This window comes from Alnus glutinosa, chromosome 3, assembly GCF_958979055.1.
Source record: "Alnus glutinosa chromosome 3, dhAlnGlut1.1, whole genome shotgun sequence".
NCBI lineage: Eukaryota > Viridiplantae > Streptophyta > Magnoliopsida > Fagales > Betulaceae > Alnus > Alnus glutinosa.
This window is the reverse complement of record NC_084888.1, coordinates 3,916,313-3,933,804: the sequence shown is the minus strand read 5'-3', so window position 1 is coordinate 3,933,804 and position 17,492 is coordinate 3,916,313. Positions and strand designations below refer to the sequence as shown.

Below are 17,492 nucleotides of genomic sequence, written 5' to 3'. Positions count from 1 at the left end.
CCACTTTTTTACACGTTAAGAAAAAACACTCCAAGAGATCAAGGAGAAAATAGAAGTCTTTTTTTACAACACGTTTTGAAATTAGGCACCATCAATCCTCGATCAATTGGATTTAGACTTCACCCGACAACGCTGTATCAGCATCATCATTCGCTTCATCATCTTGCCGAACAGGAAAATTCCAAACATCAAGCAACGGCAACCCAAATGAAGTATTTGTTATGCTGACTTCAAGTTGCTCTCTGTACATAACAGTTTCTTGAAGCAGCTTTGCATATATCAAATCATCCACCTCTTCACGCATACTACGCCTCTCAGTACGTGCTATTTTGCTTCAAAACACTTCACCGAAGGTTGGGCGGTGTGGTCACTAGTTCTCGGAGGTTGAATTTTGATGGCCGACAGTAGGTGGCTTTTGGCGGTGTGGTCATGCATCAGTTTTTCATATTCTTATTTTTATTTTTAAATAAAATAAATTAAATAAATGTCACATCAGCTTTTCATTTTTTTTTCAATGCAGACCATACTTAATTAAAGCGCAACTGTGGATGCAATAAAGTTGATGGTACAGCCAAAATGGAAAAAGAAAGAAAAGAAAAGTGATTTTGCAAATCAAAGATAATAATGTTAAAGAAAGACTATAAAGTTGACGTTGAATATTTGAATTGTATTTAGAAGAGAATGTCTATAGATATATTGGTGGGTTACTGTGTGCTAGGCCAACTGGCCAAGGACGAAGTTTACATTAATTTTCTACATGTTGACTTGAACCTTCAGTTTTAAAAGAGGAGGAGGACTCTGTGTAAGTGATGTTCTTGTTAACGTGTATCTCATTTTATTATTTATTTAAGAATTTTTAACATGTATCTCATTTTATTATTCGATTCAAAACACTCACATTCGTAGGGTTCTTGCAAATAATTCAATTTGTTAGACTGGCTAAATGAGAAAGTTATGATATTTGGCCTTTTCTCTTTGGGCTATAATTTTTTATTTTTATTTTTATATAGATATGCTCATTGTGTTCTTTTTTCATTCTACTATTTCGTCTGTGTTTATGACTACTTCGATCTTCCAAATAGTAGGTGATTTTCTGCGAGCATAATTACCATAACTCCGCCAAAATGCTATTATTTTTTTTGGGATTATGACATCAATAAGTGCCTTGGGTTTGATCATCTCATATTCAAATTCAAAATTCCATGGGTTTCATTAAATCATGGTTATTATTTGTGCAAGTTATCCACACCCAGGAGGATTAGGATGCCCTCCATCTCAAGTGAAACATTCAAATAGGAGAGAATAAAACTCCAAGAGATCGAGGAGAAAATAGAAGTCTTTTTCAACACTTTTTGAAATTAATTAAGCGCTAGAAAAAGGAATAATAATATTAAAACGAAAAATAAAAAGGACGACAGCAATAGAGACTAGAGCATCGAGCAATGACACATTGATAGCAATTTACCCCAAATAATGGAGACGAGCTGGCAACTTCATTCCTCAATTGGATTTAGATTTCACAGTTTCAGTAGCCGCTGCATCAGAATCATCAACCCCTTCAATGGGTGTTTCATCATCTTCCTGAAGAGGAAAATTCCAAGCAGCAGGAAACTGCAACCCCTCCAATGAAGTAATATTTGTCGTGCTGACTTCATGTTGGTCTCTGTGCATGACAGGTTCCTGAAGCTGTTGTGCGTATTCCAAGTCATACACCACTTCATGCATACTAGGCCTCTCAATACTATTTTGCTTCAAGCACTTCATAGCAGTTTCACTAAACGTCCGCAATGAACCAGCCTTAATTTTCCCAACTAGCACGGGATCAATAAATTTGTCAAGTCGGCCTTCCCTATGCAGCTTCATCACCCAATCAGTTAGGGACACCTCTTCCTCCGGAAATGAGTTGTCAATAGGCGCTCTAGCACAAAGAACTTCAAAAAGTACAACTCCAAAGGAGTAGACATCAGATTTTTCGGTATATTGTTGAGTTGTAAAGTATTCTGGATCAAAATAACCAAAGCTACCCTTTACAGCCATGGTGCAATGTTCTGGATCAGGAGGCCCTGACTTTGAAAGGCCAAAGTCAGCAACTTTTGCCACATAATCTTTACCAAGCAGAATGTTCGTTGACTTCACATCACGGTGTATGATTCTTCCTGCCTGAGTATGTAGGTAATCTAGGCCCCTTGCCGCACCAATGCAAATTTCAAGTCTTTGCATCCAAGATAATTCAGATAGTGAAGACGATTTATCAGAAATGCCATCTGTACGATACAGATATTCTCTGAGAGTCCCCTTTTCCATGAACTCATAAACCAGTATCATCTCAGACCCTTCGTCGCAATACCCAATCAAAGATACTAAATGCTTGTAGCGGATTTGAGATAACACCATGATCTCCGTTTGGAATTCGTGAAGACCCTGCCCATGCCCTGCTTCACTTCGTTTCACAGCCACTGTCATACCCCGAAGAGTTCCTTTGTAGACTTTCCCAAATCCACCCTTACCAATCAAATGTTTTGCATTGAAGTTCCCAGTTGCACGCCGTATTTCTGCAAAAGATATCCTTAAACTGAAGTTTAGATTAGGAGCAAGGGATGCAAGAGAACTTTCACTCGACCTGTTGTTTGAATTAAACCCTCCATAAAGAAGTTCTACCAAACTTTGATCAGGCTCTTGTTTCCTGCATTTCAATCCCGTGGCCACCACCACTACCAAAATGACAAATGCCCCACTGCTTATAAGACCAATTATAATGGGGGAGAACTTCTTCCTTTCTGATTCACTTTCCATAGGAATGGAACTTGATTTCTCCATGAACTCCATAATCTCCAGCCCATTCAAAAAGGCATCACGAGTGGTTGAGTTCTGCAGCACGCCTATACTAACATTCATAAATCCTGAATCATCTGAATCAACCACAAAATCGAAGCAGAATGGAGCAGCCAGCTGATTTGGAATTATATCATAAGGCCAGATCATCTTACTATAGTTCCTATTGATATAGAGATTGAACCACAAGTCATTACGTGTTGTGCTTACTATGTCGCAAAAATGGACCCGAACAAAGTGTGTAGCATTATTATTGACGGGAAAACTCCAAGTTGCATTTGAAACGGAATTGCTGCTACGACTTTCATTCAACTCTTTGGCTGTCCGATAGACAAAATCTGGGGCAAAATACCTGGTCACCCGGCTTCCAGTCTGGTAATTAGGCGGTGGGCCATCGGTCCTGTTAGTAATATTCACCGATCTGAGTAAGTAACTATCATCTGGCTCCCAATTCCTCCATAAATCATCATCTTTGTCTTTGATATAGCCACCTCCAAAGTTGATCCTATAGATTGTATGTAGAGCCTGAGAGATCAAACCACGGTAGGTAACATTATCTCCTGTAGATGTTATGCGAGTGGTTTCATCGAGGAAGAAGTCGTCAGGGGCAGGAAAGACTTCTATGGCGTTTACGAAAGCCAAAGATGACTCTGGAGAAGGTATGAAGTAAATTTTAAAATTTCCTTTTGGGATGGTGAGCAAGAATTCCTCAATCCTTGGAGAAGTAATGTTTCGGATGCTATAATTTGTCAAAAGTGAAAACCCAGAAGCCCAAACATCGAACAGAGCAACAGACAGATCAATAGATGAAGAGAAAACAAAGAAATGGAGGCGTACTATGTATGTACCGTTCTCGTTGATGTCGAACTTATATGAGGATGTCTTTTCGTAAACTCTTGCTGTTTGATACAGAGGGTCTGTTGATGAGTTGCTGCTTTTGACAGCTTTGCCTTTTCTAGCAGAGAAATGTCGGTCGCCAACAAAAACCCGCCGGCCATCGGCAGAGGTTATCTTGTCGGACGCTCCACAGTTGATGAAGTACTTATCAGGAACACTGTAAGCTGATGAGAGAAGCAGAAGTGAAGAGAAATGGAGAGGTAAGAGAAGACAGAGTTGGAGATGAAGCTGAAGCTTACAGGAGTGAAGCGTTTCCATGGATTTTTTTGGCAAGAGTTGCTACTTTTTCAGGGGTTTGGGTATCTGAGAGTGGAAACTCATAAAGTTAGCAACAATCATTCATGAAAATGGAAATATTAAACAAGCTCGGACTATGAACTGAATTGGATATATTCTTCCTATTTCGAAAAGAAAGGTAGGATTACAGACAATGCATACGTATACACCAAGTGTATTTCGACAACTAGGCGATATACTCTTGTATAAAAAAAAGAAAAAAGAAAAAAAAAGAATCAAGACCCGATAGAAAACGTAGAAGTACGTTATAGAATTTCATCCATAATCATTTTGTGGGAGCATAAATGGGCGACACTTGCTTATATATTAAGCATTCTCTTAATAGATTATCACTTATTTTAATTGTTGATTTAATTATTTAATTAATATTTTGATAACTACTCACACCTATCTAACTTTCGTTTCATAGATTGCCGGAAATATAAAGAAAAGAAAACTCTTATTCAAAGCAAAAACTCAGCCAACAAACAGCAATAGCGGCCAAGGAGAAGATGAACGGCACAGCACGGAGGTAATTTAATGGACAGATATGAAAAATAATTATACTCTTAAGCAACCTCAACCAAACAGTTAACCAAATTAATATGTAAAGCAATAAAAGTAAATAACACATATATTTAGGTACGAAGTAAAAATTCTGTGCAACAAAAGGAAAAATCACTCCGAGCAGCCAAATCTAGTAATTTTACTTTCTATACAATAATTTTACTTTGTCTCCAAGTTTATGTACTGTTATGTTTTATATTTTTATTTATTTCTTTTTCTCCAGGTAATATACTTGAAAAATACTTAAAACTTTGCCTATATAAAGGCGGGTTGGCCAACTGGGCCCGAAAATGCATTGAGAGAGGTATGATTGGTGAAATTATTGATTTGTATCTGAAGGACAAGATAACTCTCGAGTGTTTCAAGGTATATGTGGAGGTCGCGGAGAGTAATGTACGTGATTAGGTGAACTAACGGCCTATAACGAATGATGTGAGGGAAAAGCTCAGTATTGCATTGGGCCTACAAGAGAACGCGGACGCTGTGAAGGAGAAAATCAATCCAAAGTGTGTGGGAGTTCTTATTTAAAGATGTGATTGGCTTGGAAAAAGTAAAAATAAAAAAAATAATGAAGTGTTATAGTATGAGTGTGAGTCAGGTCGTTTGCTTTAACGTTTGCCTTTTTAGGCTATGTTGGAGTGTTGTAAGGAACTTTATTCTGTAGACATGACAACGTATTTACATTTTACATAGTCTGATATATATGTTAATATGCAGTATATATATATCTATTTTCTGCATCAGAATTTTATGTACTTTTAGTTGGCAATATAGGCTAGATATGTTTTTATAATTGATTTTATTATTTGTTCCTTTTACATGCATGATCACCATAAGTCTAGCTAGTTATTAAGGATTACTAAATGTAGGGTTATTATATTCGATCAGGTCAATAATTGCTTCATTTTTTTTTTAAGAGACTTCCCTTCATAATTGCTGTCCAGCTGACATTTGCTGCTTTAAAGATTGATCCCGGCCAATAGAAATCGCACCAATCCACCAAACATCAACTTTGAGAAAGTTGATCAATTGGCTTTCCCAAAAGCCACGCCTTTTTTGTAAAGCCAATATTGTTCATTTGCTTTTTAGTCTTCAGGGTCCTCTGGAAATACTTTCGAATATTATAATTGTTATAATTATTTTAATATTATCTCTCCTACATATCATGTTTCACGTGAACCTTTTTTAATAACAAAAATGCATTTATATATATATATATATATATATATATATATTGGCACGTGAATCCTTCTTGTCAATATTGTACGGATCAAGTCAGCTGAATTATTTACTTACGAATTACGATACTAGAAATATTATTACCACATATTAGGAAGCTTGCCTATCGAACTAGAAATATCTTACTTTGTCCCATGTTAAAAAGATATGAGAAATATTTATTATGCTATATAAGGTATTGTTAATAAATAAAACATAAATTAATAGAAATTTGAAAAGAGAAAAGAGAAAAGAGGTGATTGTTGGTTGGGTGGCCGCGCGCCACCCCAATTAACAAGAGATGTTTGGGGTTGGCCACATGCAACCCCTAGATGCCTTTGGGAGTGGTTGCATGCCACCCTCGGCCACCTCTGAACCAGAAGCAACTTTTTTTTTTTTTTTTTTTTTTTTTCGCTTTTCAAATTTATTTAAAAAATATAATTTTTTAAGTTTACTTATTTATATTTTTTTTTTATGATCGATATATGTCGTCATCTTAGTAGTGATGATGTAGCGCCTAATTGAATCTGTCAAAAAATTTAATGAAATTTGACTCCAAAGAACAATTTGTAAATTAAACCAGCCACAAGGATCTTTGAATTAATTTTGATACTAGATGGAGCGATTGTAATTTAGGCCAACTACATAGACCAATAATGCAATTTTACCTGAAACCAATGGTAGTTGTCCAAAGGCGAATTCATCAATTTTTTTATTTTTTATTTTTATTTTTTTGTTTGTGCAAGTTATCCATACCAAAGAGGATTAGGACGCTCTCCATTTCAAGTGAATTGACATGCAAATAAGAATCATGATATATATATTTTACTAGCCACTTTTACACATCAAGAGAAAACACTCCAAGAGATCAAGGAGAAAATAGAAGTCTTTTTCCTACACATTTTGAAATTAGGCACCATCAATCCTCAATTGGATTTAGACTTCACCCGGCGCCGCTGTATCAAAAACATCATCCTCTCCAATGGGTGCTTCATCATCTTCCTGAACAGGAAAATTCCAAACATCAGGCAACAGCAACCCAAATGAAGTATTTGTTGTGCTGACTTCATGTTGCTCTTTGTACGTTGCAGTTTCTTGAAGCTGCTTTGCATATATCAAGTCATACACCACTTCACGCATACTAGGCCTCTCAGTACTATTTTGCTTCAAACACTTCACGGCAGTTTCACTGAATTTCCGCAATGAACCAGGCTTAATTTTCCAAACTAGCACGGGATCAATAATGTTCTCAAGTTGGCCTTCCCTATCCAGCTGCATTGCCCATTCAGGTAGGTACCCCTCCTCCATCGGAAGCGCGTTGTCAATAGGCGGTCTAGCACAAAGAACTTCAAAAAGTACAACTCCAAAGGAGTAGACATCAGATTTTTCTGTCAACTTTACGGTATTGAAGTATTCTGGATCAAGATAACCAACGCTACCCTTTACAGCCATGGTGCATTGATCTGGATCAGGAGGCCCTGACTTTGAAAGGCCAAAGTCTGCAACTTTTGCCACATAATCTTTATCAAGCAAAATGTTTGTTAACTTCACATCACGATGTAGGATTCTTCTTGCTTGAGTATGTAGGTAATATAGGCCCTTTGCTGCACCAATGCAAATTTCAAGTCTTAGCATCCAAGATAATTCAGAAAGTGAAGACAATTTCTGAGAACTGCCATCTGTATGATAGAGATGATCTCTCAGACTACCCTTTTCCATGAATTCATATACCAGTATCATCTCAGACCGTTCATCGCAATACCCAATCAAAGATACTAAATGGCGGTAGCGGATTTGAGATGACACCATAATCTCTGTTTGGAATTCATGAAGACCCTGCCCATGCCCTGCTTCACTTCGTTTCACAGCCACTTTCATACCATTCCGAAGAGTTCCTTTGTATACTTTCCCAAATCCACCCTTACCAATCAATTTTTTTGCATTGAAGTTATCAGTTGCACGCCGTATTTCAGCAAAAGATATCCTTAAACTGAGGTTTAGAGTAGGAGCAAGGAATGCATTAGAACTTCTTTCAGTCAACCTGTTGTTAGAATTAAACCCTCCATAAAGAAGCTCTAAACTTTGATTAGGCTCTTGTTTCCTGCATTTCAAATCCGTGGTCACCACCACTACCAAAATGACAAATGCCCCACTGCTTACAAGACCAATTATTACGGGGGAGAACTTCTTTGATTCAGCACTTTCTGACTTATGACTTACGTCAACCTTTTGATTCACAAGACCACTTTCCTTAGGAATGGAACTTGATTTCTTCATGAACTCCATAATCTCCAGCCCATTCAAAAATCCATCACGAATGCTTGAGTCCTCCAGCAGGCCTATACTAAAATTCATAAATCCTAAATCATCTGAATCAACCACAAAATCCAAGTAGAATGGAGCAGCCAGCTGTTTAGTTATACTAGAAGGATTGATCATCTTAGTATAGTTCCTATTGATATAGAGATTGAACCCAAAATTCACCACAAAATCCAAGTCCTTAGGTGTTCTATAAATACTTACTATGTCGCAAAAATGTACCCGAACAAAGTGTGTTGCATTATTATTGACGGGAAAACTCCAAGTTGCATTTGAAACATTGGAATTGCTGCTATCATTTGCATTCAACTGCTTGGCTGTCCAATAGACACCATCTGGGGCAAAATACTTGGTCACCTGGTTTCCAGTCTTGTATTCAGGCGTTGAACCATAGGACGTATTACTCGTAGTCGCCGATCTGAGTAAGTAATTATCATCTGGCACCCAATTCCTCCATAAATCATCACCGTTGATATAGTCACCTCCAACGTTGATCCTATGGATTGTATGTAGAACCTGAGAGATCAAACCACTGTAGGTAACGTTGTCTCCTATAGAAGTTATGGGAGTGGTGCTATCGGGGATGAATTTGTCAGGGGCAAGAAAGACTTCTATGGCGTTTACGAAAGCCAAAGATGGCTCTTGAGAAGGTTTGAAGTAGATTTTAAAATTTCCTTCTGAGATGGTGAGCAAGAATTCCTCAATCCTTGGAGAAGTAGTAACGTTTCGGATGCTATAATTAGACAAAAGTGAAAACCCAGAAGCCAAAACATTGAACCGAGCAACAGACAGATCAGGAGATGAAGAGAAGACAAAGAAATGGAGGCGTACTATGTATGTACCGTTCTCATTGATTTTGAACTCATATGAAGATGCCTTTTCGTAAACTCTTGCTGTTTGATAGAGAGGGTCTGTTGATGAGTTGCTGCTTTTGACAGCTTTGCCTTTTCCAGCAGAGAAAACTCGGTCGCCAACAAAGACCCGCCGGCCATCGGCAGAGGTTATGTTGTCTGACGATCCACAGTTGATGAAGTACTTGTCAGGAACTGTTAAGGAATTTCCCGCAATTGATCGAAATGGTAGAGAGATGTGCTGGAGTCTACAGCTACGAGCGGAGCTATTTGAATGAAGTGGGAGACTTCTCTCTAATTAATATTTTTGTCTTATTAATCGATGATCATCCGCCGCCGATCAGGGAAAGTAGGGACGATTCGGTATAAGCGCCTGGGTTCATGGGCTCAAATTAATTAAGGAAAAGAAAAGCATCTTCAAGTAATAAATGTTGACGTGAAGGACATTTAAGAGGGGCAGACATATAAAAGGTTTGGGCTGATAAAAAAGAGAGGTATCTTCTTCTAAATAGACACGCACTTCTTCTTTCTGACCAGATTTTTTCTCACCAATTCTAACTTGATCGTCGGAGGAGGCGTTGCTGGGACACCCCGACGACCCCTTTTGTTTTGCAGACAACTTGAGGAACACTCATTTGATTCTCACCAACCTTGTGAACTTTGATACATGGCGTTGTCCGGAATTCCAAGTCATCAGCTCCAGAAAATTTGTTAACACTTTGGCGCCGTCTGTGGGAACGACGTGGTCACGTGTTCCTGTGAATACGAGAATACTTGGAATCTTCTATGGTAAGTACGCGGTTAACTCGAAGAAGTATGGCTGAAGAAAATGTGCGTGAGCGACCAGGGACTTCACATGACCCCCAGGCTGAGATAGTCCGCTTAAATGAGAAAGTGGCGCAACTCGAGAGGGAGCTGCAGGAGCGAGATCGAACGGAGCGGCCGAAAGCTCAAGAAGACCTGCCACAGGGTGATCAGGTGAATCTTGAGGGTGAAGATGGGCGTTCGGAAGAGGTGGTCGAAGGTGAGGGCGAGTCTGACAGTGATGCCGAACTTGTTGACCTCATGGGGAAGAATAAGAAGGTGAAAAAGGAGTGGGCTCGAAAATTGACTAAATTGGAGCGACAGTGTGATTACTTGATGGGATCCACGCAAGCGGGAGCTAAAGGGAAAGCTCTGTTGACCGATAGCTTGTTTTCTACCACGGTGTCCCCTTTCACTGATCGTATAATGTCATGCCAACTCCCAAGTAAGTTCAAAATGCCTGAAATACCCGTATATACAGGATTGGGGGACCCTATTGAACATTTGGCCAGTTTCCGTGCGCACGTGGTGCTGCATGCCACTCCGGACGAGGTTGCGTGCCGAGCTTTTCCCCTTACTTTGGCAGGGGGAGCTCGGGAATGGTTCAGAACTTTGCCTCCTCGTTCAGTCTCGAGTTTTGAGGGCCTCGCCAGGAAGTTTGCGTCTCAATTTATGGCAGGCGTTGTCCGGAAAAAGCCTGCTCAACAATTGATGACCATTAAGCAAGGCCCCCAAGAGTCATTGAGAAGTTACTTGCTCCGCTTCAACCAGGAGAGGTTGGCCGCGGAGACTCAGAATGAGCAATTCATCCACTGTGCTATTTATCAAGGGATCAGGAAGGATGGTGCCCTCATGGCGGACTTAGCAAGAAGACCGGCAGACAGTTTGCAGGAATTTTATGATCGGGCAGAAGAGTTCGTGAACCAGGAAGAAACCCTCCGTGCGTTCCGAGGGGCCGGCGAAAGAAAACCCTGTGCCGGACAGGAGATTGCAGAGCGCGGACCCGCTAGGAGAGTTGAAGGTTATCACTGGACGCCCATGAATGCTCCGGCGAAGGAGATTCTCATGGAAATCAGAAAGGATCCGAACTATAAGGATCCCTCACCAATAAAGGGCCATCCGCCTCCGCATAACCGGCATAAATACTGCCACTACCATGGCTCTTTTGGTCACTATACAGACAATTGCATTTCTCTGAAAGAGGTGATCGAAAGGTATATAGCTGATGGCAAGTTGAAGCGTTTCGTGGAGAGACGTGAGAGCACCTCGGACAAGCGCCCTGCGTATAAGTTTGCCGGGAACCAGGGATCGTCCGGGCGTGATGCGCGCCCGGGAAAGCAGCAGTACTATCGGGAAAGAAGACCGCCTCAACAGCCCCGCAGGGATGTCTGGGCGGAGAAGTCGCCTCAGCGTGAGCGGAGCAGAAGTCGCGGGAGGTCGCAGGACTCGGGGTGCTTCCCCGAAATCCAGACTATAGCTGGAGGCTTTGGAAGGGGAGGTGAGACTTATTCGGCTCGCAAGTCTTACGCGAAGGAAATGCGAGAGGTGTCCATTTACGCGATCACGAGGCCGGGAAAAGCTGTGAGGCGCGAGAAGTTAACCATCACCTTCTCGGATGAAGATTACGAGGGGGTATACTTACCCCATTCGGATGCCCTGGTGGTAACCATGGTTATAGGAAATCACAGGATTCATCGGGTCTTGGTGGATAATGGTAGTTCAGCGGACATTCTCTATAAGTCGGCCTTCGACTTGATGAAAATTAGTAAGGATAAGCTCTCTGCCTTCAGATTTCCCCTAGTAGGGTTCGCAGGAGAACAGGTGATGCCACTGGGGTCAATCGAGCTTCAAGTTACGGTGGGTAGTTCACCGACAGAGAAGACAATTCCGGTAAGGTTTCTTATTGTCGATCAACCCTCCGCTTACAACGCTATATTCGGGAGGACAGCTCAGGCTGAGTTGAAAGCGGTCACATCGATACCCCATCTTAAAATGAAATTTCCGACGGATGACGGAGTAGGAGAAGTCCGAGGGGAGCAGAAGGCAGCCCGCAAGTGTTACAATGTTTCCCTGGGGGGTCCCTCTCGCCAGGCACACCCTGGTCAGGAGACAGGTCCTGTGACTAAATAGCAGTTACAGGCGAGGAGTCCGACCGGGGATCTCGAGGATGTGGAGGTCGGACCCCAAGGTAGGAAACTCCGAGTAGGCGCGCAGCTTCCAACAGACGAAAAATGGAGGTTGGTAAAATTTTTGCGGGACCACCTGGATGTCTTTGCTTGGGAGCATGATGAGATGCTAGGAATAGACCCCTCGGTTATCGAGCACCGGCTGAATGTTGACCGGAACTGCAGACCGGTGAAGCAGCGGAGGAGGACTTTCGCCCCAGAGCGCAATCAGACAATTGCAGACGAAGTGCAAAAGTTGATTAAAGCTGGATTTATCCGGGAAGTTGATTATCCGGAATGGCTGGCCAATGTAGTGTTGGTAAAGAAAGCAAATGGGAAGTGGAGGATGTGTGTAGACTTCACCGACCTCAACAAAGCTTGTCCGAAAGACAGCTTTCCTCTCCCCAGGATAGACCAGCTCGTCGACTCGACGGCCGGTCACGAGGTGTTAAGCTTTATGGATGTATTTTTCGGTTACAATCAAATACGCATGGCGGAGTCCGACCAGGAGAAGACGTCGTTCACGACTGATCGAGGGCTGTATTGTTATACGGTAATGCCCTTCGGATTAAAAAATGCTGGTGCTACGTACCAAAGACTGGTGAACAAAATGTTCCAAACGCAAATCGGGCGGAATATGGAGGTTTATGTTGACGACATGCTTGTCAAAAGCCTGACTACTGGAGGCCATACTGCCGATCTGGAGGAAGCATTTGAAAATTTGAGGAGGTACCGAATGAAGCTGAACCCGCAGAAGTGTGCTTTCGGTGTCGACTCCGGAAAGTTCTTGGGGTTTATGGTGTCGCATAGGGGAATCGAAGCGAATCCCGATAAAGTGAAGGCTATTTTGGAAATGCCATCCCCCCGGACAATGAAGCAACTGCAACGATTGACGGGAAGGTTAGCCGCTTTGAATCGCTTTGTTTCCCGGTCGTCGGACAAGTGCTTGCCCTTCTTTAGGGTGTTAAAGAGGGCTTTCAGCTGGACGGAGGAATGTGAGAGGGCCTTTGCGGAGCTAAAGACCTATTTATCCAATCCCCCGCTCTTGAGTCGCCTAGTGGAGGGGGAGATCCTCTATTTGTATCTTGCGGTGTCCCGAACTGGAGTCAGCTCAGTATTAGTAAGGGAAGAATCAGGCAAGCAGAGGCCAGTGTACTTTACTAGTAAGGTATTACATGGGGCGGAAGAGCGATATCCTCGGATTGAGAAATTAGCGTATGCTCTGGTGATCTCAGCGCGAAGGTTAAGGCCCTACTTTCAAGCCCATGCGGTACGGGTCCTCACTGAATACCCCCTTCGGAAGGTGCTGCAGAAACCCGATTTATCGGGAAGGCTAGTCAATTGGGCAATCAAGTTAGGAGAGTTTGATATCGAGTACCATCCCCGGACAGCGACAAAGGCACAAGCCTTGGCTAATTTTGTAGTAGAGATGGGTGAAAGTCCGGATGAGGAAGGGTCGACGAAAGGACCAACTTGGGTTGCCTATGTTGATGGTTCCTCAGCGGGGGGAGGAAGCGGAGCTGGAGTGGTGTTCCGAGGGCCCGACCGGGAAGAACTCAGGTATGCCCTTAAATTTGATTTCCCTGCCACTAATAACGAAGCTGAGTATGAGGCTGTGCTGTCAGCCATGGAGATCGTGTGGCAAATGGGAATAACGGATATAGAGATTCGAAGCGATTCGCGAGTAATTGTTGATCAGATAAACGGGAGTTACGCCACGCAGGAAACGAGGATGTCCGAATGCCTCGAAAAAGTACATCAATTCTACTCGTACTTTGACAGGATCGTCGTAGTTAAAATCCCCCGGGAGAAGAATGGGTTGGCAGACGCTCTCTCGCGAATCGGATCTGGATCGGACCCCGCGGTGTCAGTACGCGGCTGCAGACTCCTGACCAAAGCTCACCCCACGGTATTGGCGACAGAAGAACTGATGCAAGTAGGCGAGGTGGACCCCGAATGGGCTACTGAAATTGTACGGTATCTGAGAACAGGTGAGCTCCCGCCGGCCAAGGAAGATGCTCAGAAAATTGTCCGTCACTCGGCGCGTTATGTTTTAGTTGGAGGAACTTTATACCGACGGGGGTATTCCTTTCCTTTACTAAAATGCCTGCCGAATGAAGATGCGGATTATGTATTGAGGGAAGTGCACCATGGAGTATGCGGAAACCATTCAGGAGCTAAGGCTCTAGTGAACAAGGTTGTCAGGGCAGGATATTACTGGCCGACGATGAGTAAAGACGCAGTGGAGTTAGTAAGAGTCTGTGATGCGTGCCAGAGATTCTGTCGTATCCCCAGAAGCTCTCCGGAATACCTTCATTCAATTACCTCTCCCTGGCCATTCGCCAAGTGGGGGGTCGACATTGTCGGTCCCCTACCAACGGGAAAAGGTAACAAGAAGTTTGTACTGGTTGCAGTGGATTATTTTACTAAGTGGGCGGAGGCCGAGGCACTTGCGACGATCACAACCGAGAATGTCATTAAGTTCCTATGGAAGTCGATAGTGTGCAGATTTGGGATACCCTATGCCATGGTGACCGATAATGGCAAGCAGTTCGATTGTGACCGTTTCCGTGAATGGTGTTCCGAGCTGGGCATACGGAAGAATTTCTCCACTCCTGTCTTCCCTAAATCGAACGGCCAGGTGGAGGCCACTAACAAAATGTTGATTCAAACGTTGAAGAAAAAACTTGGCCAGAGGAAGGGAGCATGGGTCGAGTACCTCCCGGAAGTGCTCTGGTCCTACCGGACTACGGTCAGAACTGCAACGGGAGAGACCCCGTTTGCCCTCACCTATGGGATGGAAGCAGTAGTACCAGTTGAGGTGGGGTCACCAAGTTTCAGAGTGGCCCACTACAATCTGGGGTTGAACGAAGAAGGCATGAATCTGCGCTTGGATTTATTGCAGGAACGCCGGGAGGACGCTCGCACAGCATGTACGGCCTATCAACGCCATGTGGCCAAGTATTATGATAAGAAGGTTAGACCCAGAGAGCTTCAAGTTGGCGATTGGGTCCTGCGGAAGGTCAACCTGATGACTCAAGAGCCTACCGATGGTAAGCTGGGACCGAACTGGGAAGGGCCGTACAGAGTCGTTAGCTCTTGTGGAAACGGGGCCTATCGCCTAGCTACGGAGCAAGGGAAAGCGCTCCCAAGGGCCTGGAATGTAGAACACCTCAAAAAGTATTACTTTTGAAATTCTTGTCTTGTAAAGTGAAGCTTTTGTTGTATTAATTCCGAAAATATTTGGACCTCCTGTCTCCGGACAGGGGGTGAAGGAAGCCCGCCCCCACGAGGGGATGAACGGGTGGACCCCCTGTCTCCGGACAGGGGGGTGAGGGAGCCCGCCCCCACGAGGGGATGAACGGGTGGACCTCCTGTCTCCGGACAGGGGGGTGAAGGAGCCCGCCCCCACGAGGGGATGAACGGGTGGACCTCCTGTCTCTGGATAGGGGGGTGAAGGAAGCCCGCCCCCACGAGGGGATGAACGGGTGGACCTCCTGTCTCCGGACAGGAGGATTAAAGGGAGCCCGCCCCCACGAGGGGATGAACGGGTGGACCTCCTGTCTCCGGACAGGAGGATTAAAGGGAGCCCGCCCCCAGAGAGCTTCAAGTTGGCGATTGGGTCCTGCGGAAGGTCAACCTGATGACTCAAGAGCCTACCAATGGTAAGCTGGGACCGAACTGGGAAGGGCCGTACAGATTCGTTAGCTCTTGTGGAAACGGGGCCTATCGCCTAGCTACGGAGCAAGGGAAAGCGCTCCCAAGGGCCTGGAATGTAGAACACCTCAAAAAGTATTACTTTTGAAATTCTTGTCTTGTAAAGTGAAGCTTTTGTTGTATTAATTCCGAAAATATTTGGACCTCGTGTCTCCGGACAGGGGGGTGAAGGAAGCCCGCCCCCACGAGGGGATGAACGGGTGGACCCCCTGTCTCCGGACAGGGGGGTGAGGGAGTCCGCCCCCACGAGGGGATGAACGGGTGGACCTCCTGTCTCCGGACAGGGGGGTGAAGGAGCCCGCCCCCACGAGGGGATGAACGGGTGGACCTCCTGTCTCCGGACAGGGGGGTGAAGGAAGCCCGCCCCCACGAGGGGATGAACGGGTGGACCTCCTGTCTCCGGACAGGAGGATTAAAGGGAGCCCGCCCCCACGAGGGGATGAACGGGTGGACCTCCTGTCTCCGGACAGGAGGATTAAAGGGAGCCCGCCCCCACGAGGGGATGAACGGGTGGACCCCCTGTCTCCGGACAGGGGGGTGAGGGAGCCCGCCCCCAAGAGGGGATGAACGGGTGGACCTCCTGTCTCCGGACAGGAGGATTAAAGGGAGCCCGCCCCCACGAGGGGATGAACGGGTGGACCCCCTGTCTCCGGACAGGGGGGTGAGGGAGCCCGCCCCCACGAGGGGATGAACGGGTGGACCCCCTGTCTCCGGACAGGGGGGTGAGGGAGCCCACCCCCACGAGGGGATGAACGGGTGGACCTCTTGTCTCCGGACAGGAGGATTAAAGGGAGCCCGCCCCCACGAGGGGATGAACGGGTGGACCTCCTGTCTCCGGACAGGGGGGTGAGGGAGCCCGCCCCCACGAGGGGATGAACGGGTGGACCTCCTGTCTCCGGACAGGGGGGTGAAGGAGCCCGCCCCCACGAGGGGATAAACGGATGGACCTCCTGTCTCCAGACAATAAGATAACGTTTGACTGCTTGGTTTGTGATCACTTCAGTTTACCCCTTTCACATAACAAATCCCTTCGTTCCTACTTAGTAGCAACGCATAGATTTGGAGGGGAAGAGTGGGGTAAGTGATCCCGCCCCCTCGGACGTTCGTATGTTCTTATTTGGTTCGGGAACAACATCTAAAGGAGATATTTAAAAAGAGAGAAAAGAACATGCTTATTGATAAAATACACAATTACATGTTGTAAAATATTTGGGCTGGCGTACATGAGGGTAAGTCGGGTGCTAACAAGTCACCGACCTCTTCCGCTTCCTCCTCATGGAGACGTTGTCAGGAGGCGACATCCCTAGCAGACGGGAACCCAGTGGTTCAAAGGCACATGTGGCCAATGCAAAGTTGGAGAGTGGCGAGAAGTCGGACGATGGGGTCCACTGGACGCCGGAGTGGACCGTGAAGCAGGCGACTCCCAACTGGGCGTGGTAAGCAATGGGATATCTCCGGCGTAAAGCCGGAGATCGCGCCTCCCTTGCTAGATAAAGCCGAAGATCACGCATCCAAGTGGGTCTAGATGCTGGAATTGGGACACTCTTAACTCCATGCCTAAGTGCTGGAACCGCGAACACGACGCGACTCCAAATGAGAAAAGGCAAGCGCAAGAGCTTGAGATGAAAATATGATGGACGGGAAGTCCAGAGGTACATACATATATAGGTGCGAAATTGTTTAAATGCATTCGCTATTCCCATAATGGCAGGTATACCTAACGCTAAAAAGTTAGATTGAAAATCAATTCGGGCCGGTAGCCATTAATGGAGTAAGACCAGACGAGATGTTCATTAATGGCAGTAATAAATGAAATATACGAATCTCCTTTTCATTGAAATGATAA

The 17,492-nt window shown here is 44.7% G+C and overlaps 3 protein-coding genes across 3 annotated transcripts; 1 reads left to right on the top strand and 2 right to left on the bottom strand.

The window, feature by feature from the left end:
- Nucleotides 1-1,207: 1,207 nt before the first annotated feature.
- On the bottom strand, nucleotides 1,208-4,164 carry LOC133864136 (probable receptor-like protein kinase At2g23200). Its single transcript, XM_062300370.1, has one exon. It carries the CDS (start codon nucleotides 3,985-3,987, stop codon nucleotides 1,501-1,503), a length of 2,487 nt encoding a protein of 828 aa, XP_062156354.1. The 5' UTR covers nucleotides 3,988-4,164; the 3' UTR covers nucleotides 1,208-1,500.
- A 2,426-nt stretch (nucleotides 4,165-6,590) lies between these two features.
- Nucleotides 6,591-9,629, bottom strand: LOC133862671 (probable receptor-like protein kinase At2g23200). Its single transcript, XM_062298515.1, has 2 exons — nucleotides 9,611-9,629; nucleotides 6,591-9,254 (listed from the first exon to the last, which is right to left on the bottom strand). The coding sequence occupies exons 1-2, from the start codon at nucleotides 9,627-9,629 to the stop codon at nucleotides 6,727-6,729; spliced, it is 2,547 nt and encodes an 848-aa protein (XP_062154499.1). The 3' UTR covers nucleotides 6,591-6,726.
- Nucleotides 9,630-9,776: 147 nt separating this feature from the next.
- On the top strand, nucleotides 9,777-11,894 carry LOC133862670 (uncharacterized). Its single transcript, XM_062298514.1, has one exon. The coding sequence runs from the start codon at nucleotides 9,777-9,779 to the stop codon at nucleotides 11,892-11,894; it is 2,118 nt and encodes a 705-aa protein (XP_062154498.1).
- Nucleotides 11,895-17,492: the final 5,598 nt, after the last annotated feature.

Excerpts from the sequence above, each read along its gene's own strand:
- LOC133864136 (XM_062300370.1), bottom strand. The coding sequence starts at position 3,987 with ATGGAAACGCTTCACTCCTGTAAGCTTCAGCTTCATCTCCAACTCTGT.
- LOC133862670 (XM_062298514.1), top strand. The coding sequence starts at position 9,777 with ATGGCTGAAGAAAATGTGCGTGAGCGACCAGGGACTTCACATGACCCC.